This window comes from Neopsephotus bourkii, unplaced genomic scaffold (assembly GCF_033783945.1).
Source record: "Neopsephotus bourkii isolate Nb327-2 ecotype Australia unplaced genomic scaffold, CSIRO-AGI_Nbou_v1 NB_1616, whole genome shotgun sequence".
Classification (NCBI taxonomy): Eukaryota; Metazoa; Chordata; class Aves; order Psittaciformes; family Psittacidae; genus Neopsephotus; species Neopsephotus bourkii.
Window position 1 is genome coordinate 586,483 of NW_026902091.1, and position 23,291 is coordinate 609,773.

General features: G+C 42.3%; 1 protein-coding gene across 3 annotated transcripts in view; it reads left to right on the plus strand.

Annotated features, from left to right (window-relative positions):
* CMIP (c-Maf inducing protein) overlaps positions 1 to 23,291 on the plus strand; it is a 142,208-nt gene that overhangs the window by 103,044 nt on the left and 15,873 nt on the right. For all 3 annotated transcript variants that reach the window (XM_061372796.1, XM_061372795.1, XM_061372797.1), the window contains 8 exons: positions 4,591 to 4,752; positions 5,845 to 5,886; positions 8,709 to 8,771; positions 9,990 to 10,070; positions 13,430 to 13,533; positions 14,089 to 14,193; positions 15,404 to 15,757; positions 22,579 to 22,644. In XM_061372796.1, coding sequence (XP_061228780.1) covers positions 4,591 to 4,752; positions 5,845 to 5,886; positions 8,709 to 8,771; positions 9,990 to 10,070; positions 13,430 to 13,533; positions 14,089 to 14,193; positions 15,404 to 15,757; positions 22,579 to 22,644 — 977 coding nt within the window. The remainder of the gene's footprint in view (positions 1 to 4,590; positions 4,753 to 5,844; positions 5,887 to 8,708; positions 8,772 to 9,989; positions 10,071 to 13,429; positions 13,534 to 14,088; positions 14,194 to 15,403; positions 15,758 to 22,578; positions 22,645 to 23,291) is intronic.

Below are 23,291 nucleotides of genomic sequence, written 5' to 3' on the forward strand. Positions count from 1 at the left end.
TGCAGGTAAGAGCTTAGTTCAGAAGGCTTTCAGTGGATCCACCTAGTGATTTAAGCCAGTCTCTGGCTATCAGGGAAACTCCTCCTAGCAACAACTTACTCTTGCGTATTTCTCAGAATACTGGGAAAGAAGTGATGCCTGCTAGTGTTAAAAGCGGAACATGGATGTAGCATGGCGTGGGGATGCCATGCCATCTGTTTCCATGAAGGTAAGGAGTTAATAGAATACCAGCAGGTGGTGCTCAAGAATACATGGTGCAGCTCCTGAGCTTTATAGGAGGAACCAAGCATGTCTGTTGAACATCACAAGCAACTCTTCCTGTTGTGGTGCAGCATTTTAACATACATGCTGCTACAGTGAAGAAGACCCTTCTGGTGTTGCTCTTTGTGGCTTTTTTCCCCCCTCCGTATGTTCGCATCTATCAAGAGGCACCTCCATTTAACACAAGCGCCATCAACACGAAGCTGTAACACTAGCTTGGCTCAGCCATCGCCGTGATGAGCTGGGGAGGACCTCTGTGCGGGAGGCTGACCTTTCCCTTTGCTGGAACTGCCCTCGTTGCTCAGCAAGAAATAAACAATTGCTGGCACACGCAGCCTCCGAGTCAGCGTATGCGCCTGCAGTAGCTCCAGCTTCCCCAGTGAAGAAGCGATGAGTTGCGTGCTGCTGTGTGGTAAAGGGCTGAAGATCAGTGAGCTAGTTTGATACACTGCGCTGGGATAGGGTTGGCGATTAATTCTTTCTTTTAATGTAATGAAGATATTATTTGCTGACGGGCAAATAGGTTCCCGAGAGCACAGAACATTTCCTGACCACTAGTAACAAAGCAGAGATGAAATTTGGTCATAAAGAGGGCTAAATTTCTTGCCCGTTTTGTATCAGGTGCTTGGAGATGTGCCTAACATAAAAGGTCTTGCTAGGGCTGAAAAAGGCAGTTGTTCCATGTCATCCAATTTTGTGCATTAGAGTCCATTTTTTCCTAGATGTCAACTACATCGGTGTTATCATCTTGTCCATGGAAGTGGTGTTTGAGCCGGAGCTACAGAATGAGGCTATTATGGGATTGAAAAACATGTAACGATGTTACTTAAAAAAGCTGAAAGTTTCCTAGGCTCTCCTAAACTTTCTTTTCACGGTGGTCTTCAGGAGCTCTTGAGCACTGTTGGCAAAGACTGCTGCTTGCAGAGTTTTGTCACATTTGCTTGCTTAATAACACTGGAAAAGTAATTCTTCACATGTGGACTCCTTCTCTAAAAGAGGATTGGCACTTCAGTCTTTGGGTTTCTGCAAGACTTAATTAGAGTGATTTGAGAATGAAGGATCCCCTGTCAGTGTCACTCAGTTCCCCATGCTGCTTCTTTTGGGTACTTACTAAATTCAGTGGTTTTGCTTTTAAAGTCAGCATAGCAAGATTTTGGAATGACACTAGCTGTGTGGTTCTGGCTGGTCAGTAACTAGGAGGGTCAAATTCCAAGTTGGCATGTGTTATTTTCACTCACATAAATTGTCACAGGAGCTGCTGCTTTTAGTGAAATCCCAGAGAAACTGGATTCCCACCCCAGTATTTGTCTAGTATATGCTATTAATGATGAATGTTGTGTGAGTATTTTCAGCAACTGAAGGCATCTTTTACACCTACATCCAGGGGGAACGAACTCCTCACACGTATTGACATGCCTGTTCTCAGATATGGGTCTTTACCAGGCAGCTTTGCTTTTAAGCCTGTGAGTGATTGTTGTTTCTGCTTGCTCTGGAGTAAGCACAGGTAGAATAGAGCAGATGGCTTGGTGCTGGCTAAGTGCTTGCTGATACACAGCAAATCGCTTCTGTAGCCGACTGATAGGTTTCAAGCTTTAATTGAGGCTTTCAGCAAGGCGCTCAACAGTGAAAACCATTCTGCTGAGAAAAACAGCAGCGTAACCATGGGCAAAGGTTCAGGACAGCAGAGTTCAACCCTCTTGGGGATGGCTCCTCCATTTATTTATTTGTTTTCCGCTGCTTTCCCACCATCATTCCAGACTTCTGCAATGCCGTTCGCAGATTACAGCTCAGTACCTCGGTAAGGCACAGCCCTTTGTGCTGAAAGCATGAAGCAGAGGCTGATTACTTTGGATTTCCTGCTTGCAGTGGTCTGCAAAGGTAGCTGTCCCCAATACTCCCTTGAAGTCACTGTCTGCCGGGTCTGAGCAGTAGCTTAGGTCTCTCATATGTAGCAGGGAGCACAGCTCCTGCTGTCTGTTCTTTTATGTACGTCATTATCATCATAACTTTGTTAATGGACGTATCTAAAGGGGAAAGGAAACCTCCCCTACTGCTCCCTCCCCCCCAGGCAAGAGTGTATTTGACAGTGGAAGAAAGATATTTGTGATAGGGTTGTCTGAGCAGCGTCCTGTTGGGCAAGAGGGTTTCCTTCAGCAGTAAGGGGCAGCCCGTAGCAGGCAGGGATGCAGTAACCCAGTCCTCCACCTCTTGTGCCCCCCAGCTCCTGCTTCTCATCCAGCTTTGAATTCTGCTTTGAGTTTGATTTCTTCATGGTACAGGACCAAGGGATAAATTTCAGCATGGAAGAGGAGCTAGCTTGCTTTGGTGTCCTCAAATTAGTCAGAAAGGAGTTGCGTCACGTTACAAGGCTGGTTGGCTTTGAAGTTTAGATTTTACTTAGTGCTGGGGATGGTCTAAAAAAGACCCTAAAAAAAGGCACTATAATAGAAATTCAACTCTGATTCAAGATTCTAAGAAAATCTGTGATTATGGTAGAAGTAATGCCGGTGGCTTCAAAACACTGGCAACCCTCACTGCCCCAAGGAGTTCAGTACAAAGATTTTTGCTCAGTATCTGAAATCCCAAACACATTTGATAGTGTCTGCAGCATGTGTTTTTATGTTCCTCTAGCTTTTCAGTGGCTTAAAATGCACTGAAAGTGTGAACTTCTGCCAGCATGCTTTTGTACGTGCATGAATTTAATTAAAAAGATAATTGGATTGCTTTATCAGCCTGGACATGTCAGCCCAGTGCCACTCTCTTCTCCCATCCTCTAACAACATTGACAAACGCAAGGCATCTGAAATCTTTGTTTTTCCGCATTGTTCTCTCATGTTTCAGGTAGGGTACAGAGGTGGCTGTGTCCTGTGTTGAGCATTAAATCTGCTGCCATGGTGGGAAGGAAGTAGCTGATAAACAGTGAGCCAGTCTGTTCGTATGGTTCCTGCTGGGGCTGCCCTCTGTGAGCGGAGGGGAAATGACAAGAAGCAACAAAGCGCCAAAACAAAACAGAGCAGGCTGACCCTTTGCAAAGTGTAATAAGCACTGGCTATTGAAAGCCCCAAATGCACAGCTATGTCTGCAAGCTTCAATCTGCACCACATGGGCAGTTTTTATGATTTTCCTGGAAGTGCTGCCTAGGAATTTAAGGTCCAATTTTAGCGCTAAACACTCAATAGTTTCATGTCATATAGAAGTGCCCAGACTTCGTAGTTTCATAAACTGGATCGTTCCAGGTTTCTTGACTGCGGTTTGGCCAGAGGGCCATATTCACACATCGCAGTGAGTGGAAGGGTATGTGAACTGAACCAAGTGCTGTGGTCCTGGCACTTGTTGTCCTCTAACAGCAGAGCGCCTTCCCTACCAGTCCCAGGGGCCGATGACTGCTTTGGCAACCTTTCCTGGTTCCACTGTACCCTTCGGGCTGGTTTTGGGAGTGGCCTCGTAACGCTCGTCATGGTTTCCTTGAACTCAAAGAGTTGCATCAAGCCCCCTCTGGGGATTTGGGAGGGTGGGTTTTCGCTAAAGAGCACTATTTATAATACACAGCAGCCTCTGCTCCAGTCATTTGTGGAAACATGGCTGCTGAGGAGGTAAGAATTGTTTTCTGCTGGTCTGTGGACAGGGCAATCAGTGAAATAGCTTGGGCATGACTAGATGTAAAGCAGGGGCTTGCAGAGAAGTGGGGCAGATAGGATCGGGCAGCCAGGAGTGTTTCAGAGTACAACTGTTGTTGCATGAAAAACATGGAGACTTCACAAGTTTGTTACAACTGGAGGATGACAGCATGACTTTTCAGGATCAAGACAGGAAAAAGAAAGCCTGTGGGTTTACTGGGATTTTGCACTTTGATAACACTGATTTTAATTCATTCTGAATGTGAATTCATCGATTAGCAGTGCAGAATAAAGTGTCTACAGAATGATGCTTTGATGGCCTTTCTCTCTCCTGCTTTCTTTATGACTACCTCTCTTTAAAAGGACCTACAGCTTTGGAAACAGTGCACTAGCTGGTATCTGTTATAATCGTGAGGAATGAAGTGTTTACAAGAGGAAATGGTGGAGAAAAAATGTTTTGGAGTTATAAATTTACATTAAAATATAAAAAGGGAATCACAGTTTTTCATTGCTTCCACAAAACAAGTTGGTATTGACATACAGTTTACTTTTCCATTTAATGTTTCAAGTACACCTTTTCAGTAGTCAGAAAAGACAAAACCCAAAATACAAAGCAGCCCCCTTGACAGTTGCATGTAGGAAGCACATATCCAGTCAGTTGTTTCAAGGGGTTGATGGTGTTGTCAGTGTGACCCTTTCACTTTTCTTGCAGAAAAAGATTTATAAGTACAAGAAAGTGCTCGACAACCCAGGCCGCTGGGAGGTGGTGTTGAAGGAGATCAGGACACTGGTGGACATGGCGCTGTCGTCTCCCCTTCAGGATGAGTCCATTCACCAGGCACCACTGGAGATTGTCTCAAAGCTGCTCTCAGAGGTATGAACCTCAGTAGTGCTGTAAAACACTGCTGCATTTAGAATCATAGAATAGTTAGGGCTGGAAAGGACTTTAAGATCATCCAGTTCCAACCCCTTGGTGTGCAGGGACATCTCACACTAAACCATGTCACCCAAGGACCTGTCCAACCTGGCCTTGAACACTGCCAGGGATGGAGCATTTACCACTTCCTTGGGCAGCCTGTTGCAGCACCTTACCACCATCACAGTAAAGAACTTCTTCCTCGTATCTAACCTGACCTTCCCCTGTGTAAGTTTGAACCTGTTATGCCTTGTCCTATCACTACAGTCACTGATTTAGATGGGAGACAGAAGTTAGAAGTTTGTGGTGAGTTTTATTTTAGCATGGTCTGTCCAAATTCTACCTTTGAGTCTGCTTCTGACTTTTACTGATTTGAGTGGAAATTGTGCTTGCTGAGGAGGAGGAGATTTTGACCTATGTTAGGTAGATTTCCAGAAACAAGACAAAACACTTTTCTCTTGAGGCTTTTTGTTTGGCTGTGTTTCTCTCTTGGTTATTTATGATAAATCTATCATGGGTCTGATTCATGTCTTAAGTGAGTGACAAAACTCCCTTGGACTTCCATTGTCTTCGTTTCTACAGGTGGCAATTCGTGTAGCAATAATGTATATACTAGGAATTTCAGGAAAAATGCAGCAGTTAGTCTGCCACGAACATAATGGTGTACAGCACCACAACAATCCTTCTGTTATTTTCTTAGAAATATACAGCTGGTCTTAAGAAAACATTTCTGAGAAATGTATTCTAGCTTCAGTTTTCCAACTGATTAAGACCTGCTCTGGCATCCTGGTGTTTGTGCGCAGCTTTCATGGCTCCGATGACTTGAATCTTAATGTGCTGAGGGAAAAACGGAAGCTTTCACAAGTCCTCATAATATACGACCTCTTTTTAAGAGAATGATTTCAAGGTGATGATTTTTATTCTGAAAATAAGCAATTTACGTCTTTAGCCTTTTTCTTTTAGCTGTCGGTAGTTAAGAAGACTGTGTACGCAGAGATGCCAACTGAGAGTACTCTTTGCTCATTTATTTCTTCTATTCAACTCTTTCAGAACAACAACTTAACCACTCAAGACCATGAGAGCATTATTGTGGTGAGTATCTTTCTGACAAAATCCAAGGACAAATCCGTACGGTTTGTTGACACTTTTGTTAATGCTTGCTTCTGCCCCAGTGAAGCAGGCAAACACGAAAGCATTTCCACCGATGGTGGTAAACTGAGGCAGGATCAAACCAATTTGTTCTACTGTGATTTGTGTGGTTTTGTCATTTCTGTTGTTTCATAACTGGCTAACAACAATGTATCCTTGTCAAGCACAGCACCTTCAGGGTTAATTATCTCCCAAAATGATGTCCTTACTAGACTACACTCTGCCGTGTTCACTTCTATATATGTACTTCACATAGTCAAAAAACGTGATTTCCAGATCCGCCCTATAAAACCTTCAGGCTTAGGATTTTCCTGAGGGGTTAACGCTACCGTATACAGAATGTCTCCGTTGCTGATGGTACGTGAGCAAGTGATTGTTTATGTAGTGTGGATATGTGTACATGGCACTGCAGTTTAACCCCCTGCTTACTTGATTTATGCAAATATCTTCCTCAAGTCTTTTCTGTAGTTTGCATATATTTAGAGACAGAAATAAGAGGATCGAATGTCATCTTTTTGTGCATCAAAATACAGAATCTCAATGATTGATCAGAAAGTTGCTTGGTTTCCCATCACTGTAATTGAATTTCAGCCACTGGCAACTTCCAGGAGATTTTCGTGGTAATCTAATCGAAAACCTCACCAGCTCCTGATCTTACCTCATCCCCATGACTCTTTCTGCAGAACGACAAGGTGGTGTGTAGCTGCCACTAGATGTGACTGCATAAGGTACCAATAAGTTTTAATAAGCATAAGGTACCATTTTAGCCGGAAGCAGTCACTGAGATGAGTTTCTGAAGTGGCTTTTACTTTTCTTCAAGATCTGCTGCAGCTTTCGTTTCACTCTATTGCCAAGGGAAATTCAGGCCCCAGTTACAGCTGGTTGTTTTTGGGGAAGGATTTCTTAATGAAAGATGCAAGGTGGCCCTGTTGCGAGCAGGGAGGTTGGACCAGGGGTCTTCCAAAGGACCTTTCTGCTTACATTATTTATCAGTTCTGAGTGATGGCTTCAAGTCCTGCCCTACTGTAGGTGTGCCTGAACCATTAAGGACATGGCAGTTTATGGGCATTCAGAGTTTACCACTGTTATACAGCTAATCTATGCTACTCTCAGGAAGTATTGCTAGTACTATGTATTTATGTAGTGTCTTGAAAGTACACAGTGATTTACCATGCAGATGGAACCAGATTTCCTTCTCTAGATGGTGCTGGAATAGATCAATATTACAACTGATCCTTTCCTGGTAAGGAAGGGGAAGCATATGTTGCCACAACTCAGCAGTGCAGAACAGCAAGTTTCTGATTTTGCCCAGAGCACACTTAAGAAAATACAGTGTGCTTTTGTGCTGTCGCTGTTCCACACTGACCTTACAGGCAGAGTCATGACCCACTTGACTGTGTCTGTTGTGGTTATTCCCTACATTCAGAAAAGACTGGGCTGAAACAGTAAAGCTCATTTCCTTAGGCTGACAACCAGCCAATTGCATCCGTGATGCAGTGATCCTCCAGCAGATACCAGATTGGTGTGAACACTTGGGTGGTTTCGCAGCACATGACTCCTGTGATATGGCAGGCCCTACAGCAAACACTCCAAAAGATGGATTGAAGGGAGATCTTTAGCTCAGGTGTTGTTGGATGGGGAGCAAGGATATTCTAGTCTCACTGAATAGTGTCCCAGTCTCCCATCAGACCACTGTTGCTGGACCACCACCAGAGGAAGAGTGAACAGCTGCAGAAGTATAGCACATGATAATGAGCAGAAACTTCACAAATGTGTGTAACCAAAACAGATCTTTGCAGATGCGCTTGGGTTTCGTATTAATCTTGACCTATTTGTGCATGAAAGTGTCTTTTGTGAAACAGGGTCATTGTAAGCAGAGCCGCTGGGGCTGAAACCCTTAAGGAGACAGGAGGGAGCACAAAAAACCAAAGCAGGCTGCCTTAGTGAAACTCCAGATGCCATCCAGATAAAATATCTGGCATTCACTTGCTTAATACAAAATGTGCTAGCTGCTTTTTAAATGGGTCCTAGGAATCCCTTTAGCTCAAGACTGGAAGAGCCCAAAGGCACTAGCACGTAGAGAGAATACATTATTCTAGTGCCATTTTCTAATTTACCAAGGAAGTAACAACAACATAAGTTCATTACAACCTCAGTGGCAGGTATGACCTCTAATGTATTTACCAAGCATAAGCACATTGGTTTGCGTAGCAACAGAGAAGGAATAGTTAATCTCAACTTGCAAAGTTAGATTGCTTGATTTTGATGAATAGTGTCAACCAAGGTAAGAACAGTGCTATGGTACTTGTAGTGACTTATTTCTCACAAAAAGAGCTTGAACTCTTTCATAAAGGATGTAAGGATGTGTGGTTTTTTTTTTTTTTTGTCTTTTGGAGAGATGTAACTGAAACAGGGAGCCTGATTCATCCTTGTTGTATTACATCCTGAAGCAATTGGCCTGCTCCTGTTTTCATTTAAACCATTATAAAAACTGTGCTCCTTTTGTGATGTGTTATATATTTGCACTGACACAGTTAAAGGCAAGATTTTACAGAGGATGCATAGCAAAGGTGTGCTTGAGCTTACATGTAAAATAAACACACATATAAAACAAACCCACCCATCTTTCATTTCTCTGTTGATACTTTTGTCCTTCCTTTTAAAAAGTAATCTTTTCCCCGCAAGAAAAACATTTCTCTGTGAAATGCTAACTCTAGTTGCAATCCTCTAATTAAATTGTTTTCTCTGTTTCTGTCTTTCTAAAGGCAATTGCACCTTTGCTGGAAAACAACCATCCTCCTCCTGACCTCTGTGAATTCTTCTGCAAGGTACCAGAACAGCTCTGCTTTCTGAAATCTCATAGTTGTCTATGAGTGTAGCTCTTTGAGGGGCTGGTTGTTTTTTTCCTATAGTGCCTTACCTCGGGCCCAAATTGATTTTAGTTTTTGGTCAACAACCAAATATTTAACAGCACCATTATGATAAATAGATCCATACTCTTTGTACATCAGACTGCATAGTTGTGATGCTCTGTGAGAGTAAAAAGCTTCAGACTCCCACACCTCAGTCTGGTTACCACAGATGTCCTACTCCATGTTCTATGTAGCTAATGCAAAAGTCATTGGAGTCACTGTGTTCAGATGAGTTGGTAATATGATGCATAACTCAGCCCTAATGTTATTATGTCATTGGTTAATGGCAGTGGGAAAACTATAAGGACTCTTTTCTGGTAAATCCATGCTTGTATTGTATTTTGCATTCGCTTCCATAAACTTCTGAGTACTTTGGATTGCAGAGCTTTTGGATTTGAAAACACTACTTTTCTTCTAGGCCTGTTAGTGTGTCAGCTTAAATTTGCTTACTGATGACTGGGTACATTCTGAATGCTATTTATAATTCCCATCCAGGGTTACTAATCATCAGCTTCTTCCTACAGAATCTAAGTCAAGTTTCAGAAACTCCTCTGACTGTTGCATTTTATTAAGCCAGTCTTAGGGTCATATCTAGCCTCAGACTCAAGGCAATGGATTGCAGGGGGTTGGACCAGATGACCTCAAAAGGTCCATCCCAACCTAAATTACTCTGATTGATTTATTAAGATTGTGTGTTTTAGCCTGTGATGGGAGACTGGCTTGTTGGTACCCTCCAAGGTCCACCACAGATTTTTAATCTGGATCCCAAGGAAAGGAGGTCTGTGCCATTATGCTGCCCATGTCTACCTATCTTTTTCTTCCCAATCCCTTTACTTTTAAAACTGCTGGCAAGTTTTAAAATGGGTAAAATTCCCCAGAATACAACATCCAGTGAGTTTTGTGGAGAGTGGGCAGCAGGGAAAGGGACTCATGTTGATGAGCTCCCATGATAATCTTCCATTGGATGCCAGCAAATATATAGGAAGGAGCAGCATTACAAGTACCCTAATCCGAGGAAAGATTAATTTAGCCCTTGGATCTTGTTAATCTTGGTGTAATCCATGCATAGGGTGTGAAGAGGAGACCCCTTTCCATGATTTCTGCAGCTCACAAAATGATTGTTGCTCATTACAGCACTGCCGGGAGCGCCCGCGGTCCATGGTTGTGATTGAAGTGTTCACACCAGTGGTACAGAGGATTCTCAAACACAACATGGTGAGTGCATGTTACAGGAGTTCTCCAGTTTGGGAAAGTTTTGCTGTGATACCTTTTGTAATTAGAAGTTGTATTGCCTGTAATGATCAAAGCACTGTGATACCAAAATCTAACCCCTCAAAGAGTGAATGCTGCATGCAATCATGTGTTGCATTGTAAAGGCAGAACTAATAAGCAATCAGTGGGACTTGTAAAAGCATCTAAGCAAAGCCATGATTTGAGGAATGTTTCCTTTGGCAGCATTGCCAGTATATGCAGTCCCAGCTCTCTCCCACGTGGCTCTTTGCTCCTTATTTACTCCCTGCGTGGCATCCTTGTAGTTACAGTGGTTTAAAATCCATTAAATAATAAAACCAGAGTAGGGACTTTGTTGATTTTGACCCGAGGCCCTCAACATTTTTTTTTTAAGACACTCCCAGCTCTGTGCACTTCCATTTTTCTTTAGGCTCATGTCCAGTGAGTTCTTACCTAGGTTTCCTGAATGTCCTCATGTGTTTCTGCTATTCTTCTTCGTTAGTCCAGGAGTTGTGTACTCTGCTGTTTTATGATTACTCTCTCCCAGGCTTTCTCTCTTCACATTGCCAGTTCCTTGCGAGTGATTGAAATAAATGCAGGAGACTGCCATGGCAACATTGTGTTCTCCACCTAACTCTGAAGATACTCTTACATGATCCATATTATTTTCCTAAGAAGGTCTGAGTGTTTACCAGCCCTCCATCCTTTGTGGATGAGGACACGTTTCCTGGCATAGCTTTTAAGTTACAGAAATTTCACTTCACAATGGTGTAGCAAAGAATAGCAAAATATTCAAGGCAGTTGACTTGACTGTGATCTCAAGGATGGATCTTAAACCTCTGTAACTACACAATCAACTTCTCCTCACTAACTGATAGGTAATTTTAGAGACCACCTGCTATCCTGCTGTGTATAGTATGACCCTAGCAGAAAACAGTTAATATTTCTTACTTTTATAACAGTATTATTATTTAACTCCTTGAGTTTACACAACTAGGTAGAAAGCCCAAGATGGCAAACAGGTCACAGTCCTGGCTCTGTGCCTGCACTCTGCAGACACGTAAACGTTTTTGAATATTCTGTAGTGTTCAATGAAATACTCTGTAAATGTTATTCTTGGATTCCAGACTGACTTTTTTTTTTAAAGCATCCAGAGATCTTGAGGGGTCTCAAATAAAAAGTAAATGCATAGCGTAATGCTTGTATTTGGTTAGCTTCAGAGAATTGGGTATATTTACCATACTTAACATTTGCAGATTGAAAATCAACATGTCTATACCGCAGTGTGCAGTCAGAGAATTTACTGTGTCATGTATTAATTGGAGTGGATTTGGGCACTTTACTGCTCTTCAGGGACTTCTGTACTGCTGAATAGAATGTGTGTGTGCATGTAAATAAAGTTATCCTTTAGGGGGACAGTATTGTTGGCAGTAAACTTCATAACCTTAGGAGGCCCCATGCAATTCAGTGTACTTAGAGCAGGAGACCTATCTGTCTGTTCCCACCTTTGGTGCTGATTTGCTCTGAGGTCTTTAATAAATTTACAGCAAGTTTTTGTTCCACAGTTAGCCACATATAAAATAGGGAGAAAGTGCTCCATTGATCTATCATTTTGAAATCTCAGAGAACAAGGATAGCTTTTTGTTTTGCTGATAATTGCTTTGAACCTGTTACACACAGTACTGGAGACTATGGTATGCTGAGCTGCTTGGGGAGTGCTCAGCAACATCTCCTTACCTTTGGGTTTCAGCTGTTTGTAGGCTCAACCCAAATGTTTCAATAAAATAAAAGCACTATTATTAATCTTTCTGGGGGACAGACAGTATTGACTTTGTATTGCTCTGTACCTGGTATGGTGACAGGGCATCATGCTTACTTTGAGAGATGTTTTATTTTAGAGCAGGCAGCAGTGACATCCTCTTTATGATCTCTTAGACTTCCATTCTATCTTCAGTTAGGACACCTACCTGGGTTGAGGAATTTCATAAACAAATTGCAACTGCAAAAACTGTCTTGCAAGGAATGTTCATTGAATTAAATGGCACCAAACATACACGAAGCACACACTGTCTCGCACCCTTGCACCAAGCATATCTGTAGCTGCCAGAAGCTGTTAGAAGTTTGATGACTTTCAGTTGTAATACCAACCATGGAATGTCCCTTTGCTGGGTGAAGTTACCAGATAGCCATTCAGTGCTAGCAAAGAGTGAGACTTAGACTTGAAGACATTGTTCTGCCAAGGCTTGTATTCACATCTAGGCTTGTATTCACATTTTTGGTAATTTTCTGTAGCTGCATAACCTTTTAAATGTTCGTATAGGTTGTGCTATAGAAATGCCTGAAACTAAAATAAGGAACAGAAGGTTTCAGTGCTTTGGGAGTGTATCGTGCCTTTTACAGACCTCTGGTGTTACCACTTGTGGCATTTCCGTAAGTTTCAGTTAGGATCATAGAATGGTTAAGGTTGGAAGGGGCCTGCCATTTATTTTCCCAGGATGACTCTTCTTTGACAGTCAGCTGCTTGAGGGATAACTGGGAGGGTTTGTTTGTCCTCAGTGGGCCTTGTTGACCGCTTTATATACATCCTTGTAGTTAAGTAACAGCTGTATAATAAGGTTACACCTGTGTAAATGTGAAGAAACATGCTGGAACACTCACCAGACAGTAGATCCTACTCCTTTCGCATCTAAAAATAGCAAGTGATATGTGGAGATGCGGGATTTTGGATAGCAGGTGCTTTTCTGACTTCAGGATTAGGAGAAAGTCAGCTCATCTGTCAAAATCACATTGTACCTGGAGTAAGACCACTGGAGAAAGAACTCGTCTCTGGTTTTATATTTGATCACTTACTGATTGCATGTCAGAAACATTTTCTCAAAATCCCAAATAGATAGAATGTGAAAAATGGAAGTAAAAAAATTACTTAGGAGTTGTATTTCAAAAAAATCTGGAGTTATAAGTTATGTAAGCAAAAATGCAAAACAACAAAAGAATACATTTCAAAATGAAGGTGTAAAGTGAAGTGTACAAAAGAACTATAAGTGTAGGTAGGGCTTTGTTCCACTAAACATGTCTTTTTGCTTCAAGGTGGGTATGGGGGAAAGAGGAGGATTGGTATGCACACTGTTATTAGTGGGAAGAACACTTCAGCATGGAGTGACACAGTGCTCTTGAAGCTGTCAGCATAATTGTCGTGGTTCTGAGTTACTGGCTGGGCTTAACCCACGACAACAGTACAAAGTGAATTTGGTTGTGTTTTGAGTTCATTTCTTTTGAAAGCCCAGTTTTGATGTCCATTGCAGGCATGTTTCACCATCTTCACTGAGTCTCTCCTTTTCGGACAGGATTTTGGGAAGTGCCCTCGTTTGCGGCTCTTTACTCAGGAGTATATTCTGGCTTTGAATGAGCTGAATGCTGGAATGGAGGTGGTGAAGAAGTTTATTCATAGGTTAGTTACATTTAATGTATGGTGCATTTCAGGTTCTGTGTATGTGCTTACCTGTGTTACTTCTCACAGCCCTGCTCATCTCTTTGCTGGCTGTTACGAGTAGCTGGTGCGTTTTGGTACTGGCAAACAGCAAATAAATCAGAAGAGTCCTTGAGGCAATGTTGCTGAAGTATCTTTTTCGTTATTTTATTTTTTATTTTAAAACTAATTCTCAAATAAGGCTGGGGTTTTCTGCTTAGCTGCACACTGGAAGCACATGGACTTGCCTGTGTGTGCATTCTTCTTATGCATTGAGACTCAGAGCTCTCTAGAGAGATTCCCATTAACTTGAGACTGCATAATGCTCAGTCATGGTGAAATTTCGGGGGGGGGAGGGGTACAACTGTAGAGATACGTTTCATAAACAAGGGATTTAGAGGGTTAAAATTACTCTCTCCTATTGCCCTTTTGAAGTTTCCCCAAGGCAGTGCATCCAGGTCTGGCACCCCATTCTGTCTGACTGGTTTTGCCCACAGAAGTCTTCACAATGATGTCACCTTGGTGTTTGTTTTTCAGCATGCATGGTCCAACTGGACAATGTCCCCACCCCAGGGTCCTGCCAAATCTTGTAGCTGTCTGCTTAGCAGCCATTTATTCGTGTTACGAGGAATTTATCAACAGGTCAGTATGAATTCCCAGCTGACTGCACATTACTTCCAAGTGCATGGCATCTGTAAACAAGATCGGTGTGGGTATGTGAGAGCGTGTCTCCTCATTGCTAGCGTTACATGTGGGGGTTCTGATCAATCACATGCATGGTTTTGGAAATATGCGATTGTATGTCAAGCTCTTTGCTTGAAAACCTGAAAGATGCTGAACCTTTATTCACTTGTACTCACTGTGGCATGTTTGGGGGCAGCAAACATGGCAGCCTGTTATCGCACATCTTTAGCTCCCATGCTTGAAAGTGGGGACAGTGCTGTTGCTGCAAGGAGCTCGTCACTTCCCAGTACAGAAGTACTGCAGTAACTTCCTGGATGAAGTTCAACAGCCAGCTGCATGCTGAGCTTGGCCACTCTCTAGATATTCCTCTAAGGCAGGCTGCAGCCATAACCATAACCAGCCTTTTCAGGCCTGCAGCAGATGAAAGTGCTCAACAACCGTCTCTGGGAAGTAAGCACTACCCAGAGCAGTGGCTTTTTTGCTCCCTTTCTGACAGATGAAGTGTGTGTTACACCTAAAGCAAAGAGAAGGCTGAGGTCTTGAGGGAGGGGTGGTGTGTAAACCCCTGTGTATCTACAGATCTGAACATGAGCTGGTTTCACAATGCTGTCTCCATTATTCTAGAAAACCTGATTCCTGACTAACCACAAAATAGATGCCACAGCTCTTGGCACACGAGCCATTTCCAGTAGACACTGGGGGTTCCTCTCTGCTATGTTTCCTGTTTGTTTATGCCTGTCTGGCTTCCCTCATGGTAGAGCACGGACAGGAGCTGCTTAGTGTCCAACAGGAATTCCAGACGTGAGGGCTGCAGACAAATGTCTGGGCATGTGCTGTAGCCAGATACATACTTGGGCATGGATTCTGTTACAGCTTTGCACAACTTGGATAGGAAAGTTCACCTTTATACTAAACTGACGTGCCAATTAGAGTAATGAAAAGCTTGAATCTTTATAGAATAGGGACTGCCGAGGAGTCCTATTGGAGCTTTTTAATGTTTTGAATTGATTGCAGTAATCCAATTACATGGAAGAAAGCAATTCAGTGGGCTGGGGTGAAATGCAGTGGGAAATTGCCAAAGATCTTGGCTTCTCAGTGTTGAACGCTCTCTCCTGCTCTGCTGCTATTGTTCGTACATTGAAATTATTTGTTTGCTCTTAAAATTCAGCCGAGACAATTCACCGAGCCTGAAGGAAATCAGGAATGGATGCCAGCAGCAGTGTGACCGAAAGCCTAATCTCCCTCTCCGCCTTCTTCATACAAGTCCTGATCTGGTCTCTCAAGAGGCCACCGTGACTGAATCCCGCACCAAACCACCTATTGTCACTTCAAATGAGATCCATGTGGAAATGGAGCGCACCAACACAGCCAATCAGAAGATGACAGCCAATGCTGGCAATGACAGCGAGCCCAACCTGATTGACTGCTTGATGGTCAGTCCTACCTGCAGCACCATGAGCATTGAGCTGAGTGCCCAGGCAGACAGGATCCTTGGCTGTTACGTTGAAATACTCAAGATGCTGTGAGTAACTATTCTAAACAGCTTTTCAAACAATGTCATCTTAACAATGGGGGGCTTTTCCCGCAGGCCTGTCATCTTCAACATCTTTGGCGAGCAAGCACATGGTTATAAATCTTAACTCCAGCTCTGAAGAGTCCAGCCTTTGAAAGAGACATCTGGCACTGCCAGTATGCTCTAAAAATAGCATTGGGAAGATGAAAATGGAAAGCTTGTTTGTACAGTGAGCCTCGGGCATGTTACAGAAGCTGGGATGTTGTTGTCAGTGGTTTCTGTTTTGTTCTTGCCCACCCCAAAAAATCATCCACTGGCCTCCTTCAGGGCTCTTGGGGTTGCCCAAGACAGAGCTAGAAAAAGGCAGGTCTGTGCTAGGCTTAGTGCTTGTGCAGTGATAGGCAGCGCTGCTCCCCTGCCTTCAGCAGGAGTTGGTAGAGGTCAGTATCTTGTCTTCCACTTAGGTGATTTCCCTTCAATTTTTTTGTAGAGGTTTTATGACTTGTTTGGATTTACTTGTATTGGAGTGGAGCCTGTGTTTGTCAACCAGTTGCTTTGGTGCGGCAGACCTCTGTTAGTGAACAAATGCTCAAATAGCCTTTACAAACTGATGGCTCTGTGGTTTCCTGGGAAGCAAATCCTCTCAGTATCTTCAGAAGGAACATAAAATAAAAAGTTCTTCAGGAAAAGCTTGTTTTTCTCCTGGATAAATAAATTCAGAGGAGAAAAACAAAAGGTGGACTGCAGAATGGAAGCCTGTAATAAAGTTGCACTAAAACAACCCTGAAACAACTCTCTTTGCTTTGACAGCCAGCTCTGCTGTTGGGTTGGAGTATGCTTTTCGGCAAAACTCTTGTATGTCTACATTAATTATTTTTAAGCAATCAAGGATTTTGTGAAAGTTTTTTCCCATGCTTCCTTTTTTTTTCAAGAAACATAACTACGAATCTACAGCACAGTTCTTTAAATCACTGCAAATGCATCCGTAAGCACGCATACGGAACTGGAGGTAGAACAGGGGAATCCAAGGTACTGTTCCCATTAGATTCTTGAGCAGGAAGTTGCTGAAGTCTAATCGTTTTTGTTAATTTTTTTTCCCTGGCCTAGTCTCCTCTGTCTTTGGAGAAGCTTGCATTGAAATAGCACAGTATGTGACTTTGCTTCATCTGGTGGCTTCACACTTCCAGGTGCTACATTAAACACATCATGTATTTACTCCTGTCCCCTTGACTCTAGATGTTTTCTATAAACACTATGAACTCTCTCAGTCCTGATGCTGGCTTGCATGCTGACTCACTAAGCATTGACGGTTTTGGTTTCATCACGCAGCTGACACACACTTATAAACAAATTCACGAATGGGCATGTTCTTCTGCACAGTCTCTCCACATTTTAAACAGTGGATATGCCAGCTGTCAATTCCCATATAATTTCCTACACTAAGAACTTTTATTCCACTCTGTACCTTAAGGTATTTTTTGGCTGTGTTTGCTGTCTTTTTAAAAGTCAAGCTCTTCAATACCAACAGTGAAAAACAACACAAACAGTGTTGTTGTTACTGCACAGGTTGTAGGTGGGGAGCAGCTTTGTGCCATTTTCCAGCTTGTACAAGGGTAATTCTGTACACACAGGTTGTGTATACAGAATACATGTGTATAGTGAAGGACCAGCGATACTACAAAACTGGTGCAGTTTTCCTCAACTGCCTTGCCAGAATCTACCTTCTGCTTGAGAAGTCACAACCTATGAGAATACAGGATGGTTTCTAAGGCAGAGCCCCTGATTTAGGTTCCCTTCCATTCTTGTTCATCCCTTGGGTTTTTTTCAGACCTGAAAGCATTAATGCAGAAGTTAGTTCTGCTCCTGATTCTGCTACTGGTTTTCTGGGAGGCTTTAAGTTGCTTCTTTTTGTGCCTTAGTTTCCTTACCTTTAAAATACAAGTAAAGGTTTTGAATGTTGATTTTTAAACTCTTAAACCAGTGAAAAAAAGCATTGTAGAAGGGCTGGTAGTTATTAACAAAAATGCAAGATGATGCTGTTGTGGTGCTTATTCCTTGCATGCTCAGATTCTTGTTGAACGATGGCTTTCTGATGCACTAAATATTATTACTGTACTTTGAAAAACTGAGACTATAAAGAGAGTCGCAGAACATGCCAGTAGGAAGAAAACATTAATTATAAGACCACTGCTATCCAGTAGCTGAGCTCTCAGCAGGCAGTCACTAAAATAATGTTCTTATTAATAACAGTGGTAAGCCAAACATAAATAAGTTGTTTAGCATTGAATTTCATTGTTCTTTTAGGTGTCTGACTCAATATTATCATCAAAACAAGAGAGTCACCAACAATGATATCTTTTTTACATAATTAACTTAGGACAGCAGGGAGTAATTTATTTAGGCAGATTTTAATTATTGAAAGTCTAGTAAATAAGGATTCTTAAGAGTACCTTCAGCATAGGACATTTTATCGTTCACCTGACCCCTACACAATACTTACTTTGGGGGGGGGGAGAAGCTCTTCTAATATTGATACAAGTGTAGCAGCAGTTATTTAATAATCACTGCAATACCTCACTTTTTGCACAGAAGGATAATTGTGCAGATTAGAAAATTCATCTTTGTGGCTGTTACCAATTCACCAAGAACGTCTTTGATCCTTTTCTAATGTAACTGAGTAACAGAACATAGCTATTGCATACTAAAGGAGACCAGAAAATGATGGCTTTAAGGATGCTGGCAGATGACGCAAGGTCAGGGCAGATTTTAAAGGGGAGATAGTCTCTAGTAGAACATGGTATTTTTGTCCTGCGCTCAAACATGAATCAAACTTCTGTGTCAGTATTCTCTAATGCATTCTGGACTCTGATAGTGTTACTGAGGCCAGTCAGTGTGTCCTGAATTCTGCAAGGCTTAAACTGGTCTGTAGAAAATACAGTAAATTAATTGAAATCTTTTGTTTCATCACATTAAATTAGAGGATCTGAGAGATGCTCTGTGTTGTCCAGCGCCTACTTGCATGTTAATGTTTCCATGCATTAGATAATTCCTTGTACAGCCAAACTTGTGCTTGAACAGCTGTACTGACATGTGCAGTAAAAAGGGCTGTGGTTCCTCTTCCTTGGGCTAGAACAGATCTGCACTGCTCACAGTGTACTAGCATCAGGAAACAGCAATGCAAGTTTGCCCAAGGAGCCGACTTTACCCTGGTCGCAAAGACCCAAGAGAGGGGTACAAGTGTTTGGGCATCTGGAAGAACCCTTTTCTGTTCTCAGCAGCCAGGACAGGACCTTTCTAGGGCCTTTCTATGGTTCTACATTTTCTTCTTTTGAAAAACAAAAAAGTCCTGCTCAGAGAAGGGTGAACATAAAAAGAAGCCTCACAGTTTTCCAGATAGCAGGTTTATGCCTTATATGACAGGGGGTCTGGTAGGGAATTTGGTATAGAGCAAGGGAAAGAAGGGATAAGGTATGTAACTGGAGGGCTTGATCATCTTACTATTTTCTGATAACAGAGGAGTTACATGAAGGATTTTTGATTGTGCCAAGCTGGAAAAACAAGCTGCTTCCACATAGTTACTCTTTGCGTCTTTATTGCCCTCTAAAAACAAAGGGCTCTGGGCATGCAATCTCTTGGTGTTAAGACTGACAGCTTTCTGAATGCAAGCACCCACTGGAGCTTCCCCTGCCTTCTCTGCATTCCCCAATAGGTCAGTGGCATGCTCTGAATATCCCAAGTGGATTCTCTTATGTCATGTTTATCAGGGTTGCCCCGGGTTGCTAGTGTGTTTTGGATTGTTTGTGCCTCACAGGACACATGGGCAGGTTTTCATTTTGGTGAAAGGTGATCCCGGGGAAGGAAAATGTATTATGTTGGCAGGCCAATAGCGACGATGGCCTAGAGGCAAAGTCACTGCAGTTGGGGCTTAATTATTATGGTTAAGCCAGTGTTCTAGCCAACATAGGTTTCTGGGTAAGTAAAGCTGTGTGCAGCAGCAGGTGACTGCTCTGACAGCCTTCACCCACTTGGCACCCTGACCTACCAGCACATGGTGCTTCTCACCTTAAAAGTGCAAATCAGACCAGGTGAGTACATCAGGGAGTCCTTCTCCACATCTTATAAGGCCAGTTTGGGATTTCAGCTGTATATTAGTGTGAGTGTTCAGCCCAGCACCCTTTGAAGAGCTCCAAAAGGAGTTTGTCACAGGTGCTCCCTCCTCTTCCTGGCATGGCCTCTTTGTCTAGCTCATAGCAGTGGTTGTTAACTGCAGCCAGAGCTAATCTATCTCCCTTTCTTTCCCCGCTTCAGACACTTCTTCTTGTGCTAGAGCTTTGAATGAGTTGAAAAAAAAGAGAAAAGAAAAAAGCACTGTCTGAAGTGAAAGAAGAGTGCAAATGAGATGAGCACAGACAGAAGGAAGATGTTTTTGAAAAGGGAATAGGTGGGAGGAGGAGAAACACCGTAGGCTTTTAATAAGTAGTTTAGTTTTATTCTTGTGCTATGTTTGTTTCATGTTTCCTAGCTCAGATTGAAGGGATTACAGGCTGTGTAGATGTTATGTTCGGGTCCCATTCATGTGACCAAGCTCTGCGTGTTTCATGGGACAGTTTTCTTCCTTTCTTCTCCTCCTGGGAAAACAAGCTATAGTTTATTATCACTGTCCTCTCACAGACCTACTCTGCAAATAGGTGCCACACGTAACTCCCAGCTTCAAGAAAAGTCAGGGTGTGATACTGTCCAGTTCTGTCTGCAGTTTCACTCGGTCTTAGTCCATTACAAAGCAGCTTTTAAATTCCTCTTGCAATTTCCTTTGAAGATCAGCCATGGAAAATTGATTGGTTCACATTATTACTCATCAGAACTCCACAGATTGCTCAAGGAGTAATGTTAGTGGTGTAACACTAATCTGTGATGTCACAGGACCTAAGCTTCCAAGTGCCTCTCAGGCTTCTTAGAGGCAAGATTTGTAGGTACTGTATCACATGTGATGTGAAACACCTTTAACACCTTTGAATTTCCTAACTCAGCCTTTTCTCTCCTTTAAGACCAATAGCCTGTTCTGAAAGTTGTTTGCATCTATCAATAAAAATGTGTTGGTTTTAGAGTAAAATTGGTCACAAGTTTAGTAGGAATTTCCAGAGATGCTTGTTAAAGGACTGCTCATTAGACTTGTCAGTTCTTTGAGGACCGAAGAGCCAGCACTGATGTTGCTTCTTAAGAATACCCTGCTCATGCACATAAGTTTTCTTTATGGCCATGAAGATGTCTTTGTGGACTGTCCAACATAATGTGTATTATTAATTTATAGAGACTTCTGATGTCTGTGGTTCTATAAATAGATGAGACTTTTGGAAATGCATCCATCTTCAGTTTCTCTGGGATAGAACCTTTCCTTTGCAAAAAAAAAAGCGCATTATTTTGGAATGGTTCCTGTGCATATGTTGTCTGTTTCTAATGCTATCAGTAGTTACTGTCCATTTGAGAACATTGTACTTCGTTCTATCCTAAAGAAACACCATACTTTTGTGCCAAATTTTCCATAAGTTGCAGCCAATAATCTGACTTTTCAAACTGAAATCCAAAGGGTAGCAGCAGTAAGAGGAGATGGTAGGCTTTGTACATTGCCTTCTACAGACATCCCAAAGTGTTTCACCCCATATGAGATTTACTACTCTTACTTCAGTGTGCACTCATTAGTATAAATTGGAGTGAGAATGGCCTCACAAGGCAGTGCCGGGATCTGGGCTTTAGCTGTTGAGTTCTGTGCCCTGTTTTGGTGCTGACTTTTCCAATTCTCTTATCTTCTGTATCCTTCATCCATCCTGCAATGATTATACTTTTCATGCAGTGCATTGGTAGGGCAGTTAGAAGGTGCTAACTAACCCCTCAATGTTTGAGATCATTTGGAGGAGAGGGATGGAAGTGTGCAGTGTTCCTGCTGCACGAGAAGCCATACCTGCTCTACCACATGTGCTCAAGCAGTTGGTATTTTGCATGTAGATTGAGATGATATGATGCCAGATTAGTTTGCACTGACCAATGCATGCAAAACATTCTCTTTATCCTAGTTTACACGAGCATGCCCATACGGATGGCTCCTCAGAGCCATACAGACCTTGTCCACATGTATACTGTCTGCAGTATGCAGTATACTGTGTACTGTCTGTATACTGACAGCAGAGATGAAAACAAAACGCATCAGCTGGGAGCTGTGGTGCTAACAGACACTTCATACTGGGTCCACTGGCCTTAGCTCTCTGCTGTGGTTATCTTCATTTATCCTATTATACACCTGATCACACACAGTGTTTCCTTCACTAGTCCCTCTCCTCTTAAGCTAAAGACTCTGTGCTGTTTGAATTGATCCATTCCTTTGTGCCAAGGTCAAAATAGCCTGGGGGTTATGTTTGTTTCTACAAATGAGCTTATGTTTTATAGCAAAAAAAACCCACTCCAAAATAAAAAATTCCAAGTAAATGCAGAGCAGAGCTGTAAATAGCAATGGCCTGGTAATTGCTGTACCAACTTAGATGGAAGCATTACTTAGTGATTAATTGTCAACAGGTTTCATGAACTCTTTAAGTTGACATAAAATCAACATGAAGTCACAATGACTCTCTGGAAGTCATTCTGAATACCAGATGTATTGTGCCTCGCTCGAGAATGTGCTGAAAATTCAAAGGGAAATGTCACTGTGGATCTTTTGAGTGTCTCAGTAAAACAGAAGGGTTGTGGTGCCTGCACCAACTTTAACTTCAGACTTTCTGAATTAACTGTTGACAAACATGTTTAAAACTTGCTAACCTGTTAACAGAATATTCATTTTTCAGGTCAGACTATGATGACTGGAGACCAGCCCTCGCCAGCTTGCTTCAACCTATCCCATTTCCAAAGGAGTAAGTTTGCACTCTCTTAGTATTTACTGAGATATTCTTATTACTGTTGTTTTGTGGTGAAATATAACGTCAAGTGAAAACTGATGGTAATAGGAGCTTTGTGCCTCTAATGTTGATTTAAAATGAAGAGTTACTTCGAGGCAGAAGGACATCTTCATCTTCCTTTCCCATATCTCTAAGATGATACAGAAGAGAAAAATGGTTAACTGCAGACAGGCAGACAGGAAAGGAAGGAAAGCTGGTGCAGAGAAGAGCAAAGAGAGAGATTTAGTGGAGGAGGATGCTTTACTGGCGTCACAGAGACCCTTATCGTTTGTATTTTGCATTAAATGAAGAAGCTACCCTACGGATCAGCCAGGCTTCCTCGGAAACCTATTAATGAGCAGTAGTGTTTATAAAATGCAGACCTCCACGGACAAACATTACAACCTGTAATTGTACAATTTGCTAGCTTATCACATCCCCTAATGACCTGATGTCTTGAATCAGAGAGGTCTAATCCTCCGTGCCGGGTTACCTGGGCTACAGCAAGAGCTTGGAGATAGGCAACAGAGGCATCATTTGCCTAAGTCAAATGTGTGTCCTGGGGGAGGTGTAAACCATACCACAATGCAAGGCACTTCACAGAATGACCGCTAATTGCTTTA